The sequence below is a fragment of the Nematostella vectensis genome, chromosome 11, assembly GCF_932526225.1.
Source record: "Nematostella vectensis chromosome 11, jaNemVect1.1, whole genome shotgun sequence".
Classification (NCBI taxonomy): Eukaryota; Metazoa; Cnidaria; class Anthozoa; order Actiniaria; family Edwardsiidae; genus Nematostella; species Nematostella vectensis.
The window spans coordinates 11,890,851-11,900,478 of NC_064044.1; the positions used below are offsets into that span (position 1 = coordinate 11,890,851).

The window sequence follows — 9,628 nt, forward strand, 5'->3', positions numbered from 1 at the left end:
AAAAGGAATTATTCCATAGAAGCACGCGCGTTTTCTTATACAAGTTACTTCCTTCTTACTTCCTGCAAGAATTTTTTTTCAAGCCGCAGCTGAAACTTTTCGTGTGACAGGGCGCGTGACTTTGGGGGTTTTTTTTAGACAAGCTGTGCGACAAAACGTTTATGGTTTGTCGAAAACAGGGGTGAACAAATGAATATGAGCTAAAAGAATCTGACGCGAGCCAACTTAAGTGACACGATTGTTAAGGTTTTAATGAAACAGCCGAGTCCCACGCGTTCGGCCTGTTCACATGAAGGTCGGGCCGAGTGGAGGAACCCGCTTCTCCATATAATCTCTCTTATTTTCGTGACCGCGTTCACATGTGAGGTGGGGGACCCCACCGAGGCGGGTAACCCGGGACGCCGGCCCCGGTAGGGTAAGATTTCGAGAGTTTTCAACATGTGAACGCTCTGAAGTGGGGAACCCACCTACCCGGGGCTACCTTCATCCGGGAATCATAAGCCCGCCAAAAGCGCACGAAGTTCAAGATGGCTGCCAGAAAGCATGGTCCTGGAGAACTTTTTAGGAACCAGCTCGAAAAGTTGAGTAATGGCCATGATCAAGATAAGGAGAATGAAGAATTTTCTATTAAGCGACCGAGAGTCGAGTTCTTTCGTTAATAGCGAGGTTTTGGAAAGCGAAAGGACAAAAAAAAAACAACGCCAACATCAAAGCGGAAAGCTTCGACAGCTTCGTCTCATTCGTCGAGCTTTCGTCCAGCAAAGAAGTCACAACATGTCTGCTCAAATCCGCCATCTTGTTTATTACATTCTATCGTAGGTGCTTAGCCACCACGCCCCACATTCGCAACCTCACCCCAATGTAAACATAACTTTTTCTCGACCCCAGGTAGGTGGGGTCCCCCCACCTCCATGTGAACAGGCCCTTACCCGTGTTTCTTATCGTTGTCCCTGTGGCTGGTACGAGTTGTAACGTCACAGGAGCAGTTGTCTGATAAATAATAGGGACCTTAAGCAACGACGACGGCAGAAAACAATGGAATTAGATTCAGAATTCAATAGCAGCAGGTGAAAATGCCTAATACATTTTAGACGTTTTCCATAAAACCACGACGTGAAAACTCCGAGGACGCGTACGTTTACACTAAACTCCTCTTACCACGCTCACTACAGTAGAAATAATGTCCTTAGTTTATTCTTATCTGTCTCTGACTATAATGATTTGCTTATTCCATTGCAATTAACTTATAATTGATCGCCAAGCGAGAAAACATCTTTTTCACATCTCGTTGTAGGGTTGCAGTATTGTAATGAAAAAGTTAAATTATTATTGCAGTGTGGTCTCGAAATTTTGTATGTCATCACAATCAGAACCTGTTCGTATGGCTTTGATAGCCAGCAATCAAATTAAGCCTTCGAGTCGTACGGAAGAAATATGCGTGTCATTAGAAAAGGTCCACTTTTCCTTGTAGCATGACATCTTGACCCCGAGCTATTTGTCGCAGCCACGACGGCTTTAGTTCCCTGCTAGCAGAGGCCTCTTTTCTCTGTATTTCGCTGGGCTAGGATTTGCGAGGAAAAGACACCTCTGCCATGGGTCGAAACTGTTTCTGTTGCGCATGCGTGAGCGTTAATAAGCGGCCGACGTGCAAAACCAGTACCATCGCGCGAAAGCTGTCAATATGCTTTGCATGGGTTTAGTCGGAAATCATGAATCAAACTCCGGTTAGTTCTCCTCTTCGAAAAAAGAAAACAACTGTTAAATTTCAATCACCTAAAACGTCACTAAAAAGATTGAACAACAAACGCAGCAAGGACGAGTTTTGTCTTGTTTGTGGGATTAATTTCAAGACATCTGGGCAGGCGAGTTTCTTCAATGTAAATATCGCACAGTTGGATTCGAAGAAAATGTTACAAAACGTTTTGGTAAACTTAGATCAGCTATTCCCAGAAGAATGTGCAAAACCTGTAAACGGAAGATTGACTCGTTAGTCAAAAGAGACAAAATTCTGAATGAAGATAAGGCATTGAATGGCTTCTTTTATAATTCGTCGCGTGATATTTCTACGGAGGACGCCGTTTCGAATGCGGGCTTATTATCCCGCAGCGGATATACGTTTCATGCATGCGCTAGTCATTGTGGGCTCAAATAGTGGCCAGTAATTAATGTACGGAGCATGCGCTCTGGATCTCGTCCACGATTGTGGACGGCGGTTTGATCAAACGAATTTGCGACCCATGGCAGGGGTATCTTTACCTCGCGAACTCCAGCCCAGCGAAATACAAAGAAAAGAGGCCTCTGCTAGCAGGGAACGGCTTTAGACCCTTAACCATTGATGAGTGTACCAGAAAAAGCATTCAAGAGAGACATACACAAGCTCGAATACGCACCTCCTTCGAATAAACGTATTAATTAACCCTTCAGGCTGCCGTATTGTAATGAAAAAGTTAAATTACCACTGCAGTGTGATTGTTCTATTTTGCATTTATTTGATAGTATGCGGGGGTTTGATGAGGTATTTGTGAAACCCCCAACGTTTTAAATGTTATTAATCAGCGCGACGCCGAAATCAAAACAATTTTAACAAGCGAGATCTCGTTCTTCTCTCTTGGCTGTCCATTAAATACGGTAAAAAGAACTCTCTTGAAACGTCCAAGTAGGCGGAATTATGGTTAAGGTAATTTATTGTTCAGGTATTTAAAAGATAGATAGGTAATTTATTGTTCAAGTATTTAAAAAAATAGATACTGTTTGAGTACTTAACACTTTATTTTATGAAAGCTCTAAACAATTTGGATCACTTTTTATGATATTTTGTAGGCAGGGGGACCCTACAAAAGCTCTCAATTAAACGCATTTTATTGATGAAAAGAACTTGTAAGCGTGAATTTCGCATTCGACTTAATTTGTTGATGTATGGTGAACTTATGAAGTCAAAGTAAAGGAAGCATTTACCTTAGCCACTATAACGGTTTCTGTTTCTTTGTGATTTTTTATAATAAAACCTATTAATATAACATCTTGTTTATTACTTTCACAGCTAATGTACAATTAACCGGCCGATTCCATTCACGCTCTGCCTAAGGCTATTTTTTTTTCAGCTGGCAAATACATCACCCCTTAGAACTTCTCCTATAATCCATGAGCATGGAGCTGTCAGCCGGCGAGCGTGCCTGCATCTCGCGCAATCCACACTGGTTGAAAGTTATCTTGCCTGTCATGTCGCCTAGGGTTTTTCGACTCACTCCTTTGTTTTTCCAAGGTAAGACTTCACGCAAACGAAAAAACAAATTACCATCTTTGGCACAAGTGAAAGCAAAAGTTGCAGCGAAGATTCTTTTTGAATATTTGAGTCAGATGGCTCGCTTAATTGTAACCTACTTGTAATGCATTAGCTTTAGTCAACGTAAGTAAAGACTTTTCTTGGCCAGGAACTATTTAAAACTGGAAAATATTTTATTAGTAATATATTTAAAACTGGAAAATATTTTTTTATATTGATTTAAGTTTATGCGGCAGTTCCTAATAAAGCGCATCACATATCTTTCTAGATTCAAAGGGGACACTTGCTTGCGCTTGCTCCATAAAGGGCTATTTTAACTCGGAAAATACGCGGAGATTGGTGAAAATCTAGCCGGCGCAGCTAGTGTTCCCGTTGGCATTCAGCGAAAGCGAACAGTATTCCTTCTCCGCCAACTTGGGTGAAGTTTGTTAAATATTAGATGGTTGTCTTTTAAAAATCTTTTGATGAGGTTTCAAAAAGCACTTTTTTTTTGCAAACAGGTCAAAATTTTTCCTTGATCTCCGCTTGCTATGCTAGTGATAAGTTAAAAACAGCCATAAAATTTGATTATTGCGAACGCTATTTGAACGTTGCTTTCTCTGGGAATACTTTAGAGAAATTATGAAAGATTTTAAAACTTTTAAAAAACTTTTAAAGACTTTTAAAAAAGTTTTTTCATCCTGTTTAACAACAGGCCCGTAACCAGGGGGGTGCAGGGGGTGCGAACGCACCCCCCCCCCCCCCCACACACACACACACAACGGCCAAAGGTCGCCAAATCCGACAATAAGCGTTCCGTGGAGATACTGCAAAGACATAAAAAAATCCCTCTTTGTTCTTTCGGGGGTGGTCAGATTTTTATCATAGACCCCCCTCCCCCACGGGCCACTTTTTCGGATGACGCACCCCCCCCCCCCCCCCCCCCCAAGAATAATCCTGGGTACGGGCCTTAACAACATCGTTTTCGTTAGAAGAGATATGACACGAGTTTCCGTGGCCGTTTGGACCGTATAATAATTTCTAAGGCTCATAGAAATTATACGCTAGCTCCGTGTGGTCTCAAAACTTTGTTTGTCATCACCATTAGAAACACTTCGTGCGGGTTTGATAGCCAGCAATTTAATTAAACCTTCGGGGCGAACAGAAGAAATATCTTGAATGTGATTAGTAAAGGTCCCCTTTCCTATTATGTAACACGACATGTTAACCCGGAAGCCATTTCGCAGTCATGGCAACGTTTAGACCCATTGAGAGCGCCAGAAAGCACCTGTATATGTATTTCTTGCATAGGCAAGAAATACATATACAAACCGTCATTGCTCGAACAAGCACGAGAAAGCTCCACAACAACGCAAAGCTACGAAACAGTTCACTTTTATTCAAACAGTAGAGCTTGAACCAATGGTCAACAATTTTCATGTCCTCAATGGCGTGTTAAGGGAAAGGTCATTATTTATCGTGGGGAAGGCTGCTGAGTTTTTTTTTTTTTTCTGGTTCAAAAATTGCGACCCTCCCCCAATCTAAAGCACAAAAGTGGTGACCCTCCCCTTAAGAGAAGACGAAAAACCTCCCCCAGAACAAAAAAGAACTAAAATTATTGTGTGTGTGGAGGGGGGGGGGGCTGGAGTTGGGGGGGGGACTGATTTAGACATGCCCATAAAGGGGCGGTGGAGCAGGCCTTAAACACTCACCAGGCCAGGAAGAAGAGTTGATTATGAGCCCATTTTTCAGGGGTGTAAATAATATTGTATAGGGGGGTTTGGGGGCATTCTCCCCCGTGAAAATTTTGCCAATTTCAAATAAATGAAATGCTAATTGTTGTAGAAACCTAAATAGAACAGCATCATTTGTTCCTTCCCAACTGAAATCTTATCTAAAATCTTATTTATGTTTTCATACCACCAGTCTGAAAAGTTAGTAGTGGAAGAATTTGACATGAATCGAAATTCGTACATTCATTGATGGAAGTTACAGACAGACAGATATTTTATTTGTAATCTTATACAACGTCCTTGTATATTGATTGGCGTCCAAATAATATTAAAGATAAATAATAATAATAATAATTGTACGGTATTTTAAGTTTGGCAGCGATATTGATCCCGGAGGGCGAAGCATTCATTTATGAACTTAGCGATTTTTCTTTGCACTGTGACGTTACTACCAGAATAATTTATAAGAAAATGAAAAACACTTTCATCCGACATTCTAGTGAATTGTACATTTTCTATTTCTGGTTTTAGTCAATTCTTCCCGCTTCCCTTTAAACAAAGGGAAGTGGAGAAGGAAATGATCTTCATTTTCTACTTGTCCATTTTTACAAATTTCGCAAATTCGTTCATCCGGTACCTTAGGGCCTCGAATAACGGCCAGTTTCAATTGCTAAACGATGCAAATAGCAACCCTCTCACCAAAAATAGAAGCCCCCCCCCCCCCCCCCCACACCCCCGTTAAATAATGACCCTTCCCTAACCAAATGTTATATAGCGTCACATATTTCAAACTAGCAGAAAGATCTGTCAGATCTGATGTTTTTCTTTCTTTCCCAATTTTTCTATTCGGGAACAGGTTTGTATCTTTCATTCACTTTATTTTCTCGCTACTTATGGTAAGCAAGGTATTTTCATGTGAGAAAAAGACAGGGTGTACTTGATTTTTTCAACGCCGCAGGCAAACAAACGAGATTTTATCCCTTAAGCAATCAAATCAAATTTAGCAACTTAGTGAAAAAAAGGAAACATATTATTATTACCATACTCCCAGTGAAAAAAACACCCCGTACATAAAAAGCGCTGTTTTATACTGGCATTGGTTGTTTTTCTCTAAACGGTGTTTAGACGTGTACTCCAATACCCCAATATTACAGATTTGAGTTATTCGCGCGAACGTACATTTTATAGGGTCCATACGAACCAAATTCCATTTGGAAGATGAAAATATAAAGAATTGACCAAATATATCAACTCTGAAAGGTTATATGGACTTTATTTATTTTTTTTGGGGGGGGGGGGGGTTTGATAGGGAGAGGGGGGGCTTAAAAGAGAAGGTGGCTTATTGGAGCATTAATGGTATGTGCCTCAGTGTCCATTTACACGTTTTTGTATGTAGCTCTGCTTCTCTGTCTGACATCTGACGGTCAACTGACGCTATCACAAGGCTCAGCGAATTGGTCCAGCGCGCTCCAAAGCTGCAGACTCGAAGGCAAACAACTAGCCGTGCTCGACACAGACAACAAGATCCACGAAGCCAGGAATCTAGCAGGCGGCATGAAAGCATGGATAGGGTTAAGATATGGTGGGGACCAACGCGGAATACTGCTTTGGTCCGATGGGTCAGATGCACAGAGTATTAAAAACAAATGCGTTGGAAGTTTCGCAAATAACAAGAGTTGTTATCACTTGCATAGCGGAGGGGGGAAGCCCTTTAAAGATGAACACTGCACTGAGAAACTACGTTACATGTGTCAAGTTGTCAATGGTTCAAGCTTGCCTACGATAGGTAAAACTCTTACTAGAAACAGTGCCAGAATTGCTTGCCAAAACAGCCAAACATTATTAGACCCGTAGCTAGTGAGCGTTCTTTGCACACCAAACAAAGGAGGTGCTGTGGTTTAAAGGGGCCCGCACGCTCGTTCTTAGAGTGTTTAAAGCCGCATTGTCACCAGTTTACTTCCGGAGGTCCGACTGAAACCTCAACCGTTAAAAGACAAAAGAATCTATTAGAATCCGAGAGATTTAACAGGCCATCCGCTCTAAATTATCAATCACATCCTCAAAGAAACTTCCAATAGACACACTGCTTTCAATATTTTGAAATATTTTTCGCGTTTTCCGTCCAAAATCATCGGTAATTGTTACGTAATCGACCGGAAGTAAACTGGTGACAATGCGGCTTTAATAGAATGTGAAAAAGTGTGGAACAACGTAAAATCTTCCTGATTACTTCACCCAAGAGTAATAAATAGAAAAGAGCCAATTCTCCGTAAAAGAGATATTATATATAGGATCCAGTTGGCTATTTATGCAATTAAAAGTATTGAGTAAGGAAATAGCTTGTTCCGTGACGCTTTCAATCCACAATATTGTATCAATTGGAAACATCAAAGGTCATCTAATCAAACAGGATAGTTATTTTAATTTTTTCGCATGATATTGGCTGTTGTCGAAATAACACAAAAGTCTCTCTTCACCGGGCACACATTGCATTCCATAACGCACTTTACAATGTTTCGCAATTAAAGCTTTTATCGAAATAAAATTTGACAATTTCTTGTCATAGCAACGTCGAGCAATCGCGTTGGTACATCTTCCCTCAAGGAAACTCCTGTGTTGTCATCGGTTACCATAGCTACATCAAGCTACAGCCTGCTCAAATCATCTCGGCCAGCGGTCATCAGTCCCTCGCATAGCCGCACTGTTACCGCGACCACGAATGCGTCTGTCAGACCTTCAAACCGCATTGAGTACATGGTAATGTAACCGCGACATTATCGCGTCCAACTTATCGATAAAAAAGTGTCCTGCCAAGTATCATATTTTTACATATTAGCGCTTGTACTTCTCAGCACTATTCGCTTAAATTCCCCGTTCCGATTTAAGGTGGATTTAACCCTAAACACACACAAAAAAAAACAATTATATCTGTGTTTCAGTGGATACAATGCAATGCAATGCAATACAGTTTGAGCCAGGATTCGAACCTGGGCCACAGCGATGATAGGCCGACGCGCTAATACACTAGGCCATCCATACACAAACTACCAAAAAGCAAAAGATCCCCCCGACCCCGACCCCTGCTTTTTATGGTCATTTTTACAGCCCACCAAAAAAAAAATTTCGCCTTCTTCCTAGTCAGTGATGCCTTTATTTGTTTTTCTTTAATTCCTAGTTAATGAGGTTTCGCCATATGACGTCACAGTTAAACTTGACAAACTCCGAATCCATAAAGGTAATGACATGAGTTTGGCGCAGATAGCGCGACGTCCAACGTAGCCTTTAACGTTACCGTGATATGATCAATTTCGCTGTAAAAGTTTCTGCTTAGAAAATTCTATAAATTCAAGGGAGTCATCTAGCTGCCTTTTCTTTGGATCACTGAGTTGTGAAGCTCTTTTGTTTTCTTCACGACAGGCTCTCGTTACAAGCTTTGGCGCAATCATATCAAATCTAAGTGACCTTGACCTTGTCATCAGTAACAGTAAGAATGCTTCAGCCAACCTTATGTCCGTTGCCAAGGAGATGGAGTCTTTCAGCATGCGATATGCGAGGATTCACCTGCGCGGCGAAAGGGAGACCTTTAGCATCACAAGCGCAAATATTGGTACGACTTTGAGAATATTTGTCGACATACGCTAACCCTTTTGGTATATTGATGAATCTTTTTTTTAATTATGGACAGAGATTCATATGAAGTTGGTACGCCCGCTGGTCAATTTAAGCATCGTGTTCGCAGACTCAGATGACCAGATGATCGTATTTCCATCATCCACCTTCCATAGCCATGGTAACATCTAGATCTTTCGCTCCCAATCTCAGCTCTTTTTAAGGTTAATCTGTTAAAAAGGCTTCTAACGTTATATAGCTTCGAGACTGTCGAAATTATATATCCCGGGATAGTAGCCCTCAACATTCGGCCCAATAAGCCACCCATGATTTTTCCTGTCTGGTAAAGTAGTTAACCCTTGGCTTGCCTTGTAGGAGGAAACGATTCAATAGTTGTCAATCTTTTCTACAATGTCACACTGGAACTTCGTCGAACACGACAGCAAAACAAGTGAGTTATACTTACACATTACCTTACAGTGGTTTCTACATGTCTGATTTTGTACAATAATTCCTCCCCTCGATCTGGTTTCTATGATTTTTGAGAATCCGTGATCCATGAGGTGTGGGCCGCATCAAAAAGATCTATTTCAACTGCATGAGAAACGAATAGCTTCATGTGAACGTCTTAAAGTCCGGCACCTCTGTTTCATAGCCATAGCAGAGCTCTAATTTTTTGGGGAGGCACGATACAGAAACATAAACATGTGTGCCACGCCCCTTATTTTTTTTTTAATATTAAGTGCCCCCATTGCCCCCCCCCCAACCTGTTTTTTTTTAAAAAAAAAGCTACTATGATGTGATATAAAAAAAATTGAGCCCAAAATTGTCGTTTTTGCCAAACGCAGTCACTAACATAAAAAGGAAACTAATATATTCCTTATTTGGGGAATCTGCATGATTAATTCTTGTAATTTTTTAGGTGAGCGTACCACAGGGGCTTCGTAAACTTTATGACTTGTAACCAAAAAGAAAAACAGTTACTGTGACCATCTTTAGTTAGTTGAGAAGGTCCCTGAAAAGA

General features: G+C 41.0%; 1 protein-coding gene across 1 annotated transcript; it reads left to right on the forward strand.

The window, feature by feature from the left end:
* Positions 1-2,676: 2,676 nt before the first annotated feature.
* Positions 2,677-7,031, forward strand: LOC116619486 (C-type lectin domain family 10 member A-like). Its single transcript, XM_032384339.2, has 2 exons — positions 2,677-3,262; positions 6,392-7,031. The coding sequence occupies exons 1-2, from the start codon at positions 3,142-3,144 to the stop codon at positions 6,847-6,849; spliced, it is 579 nt and encodes a 192-aa protein (XP_032240230.2). The 5' UTR covers positions 2,677-3,141; the 3' UTR covers positions 6,850-7,031.
* Positions 7,032-9,628: the final 2,597 nt, after the last annotated feature.

What these genes read in the sequence shown, in the direction of transcription:
- LOC116619486 (XM_032384339.2), top strand. Translation starts at nt 3,142, where the DNA reads ATGAGCATGGAGCTGTCAGCCGGCGAGCGTGCCTGCATCTCGCGCAAT. An exon ending in CACTCCTTTGTTTTTCCAAG is followed by an intron (nt 3,263 to 6,391) that starts GTAAGACTTCAC and finishes TTTTGTATGTAG; the next exon opens with CTCTGCTTCTCTGTCTGACA.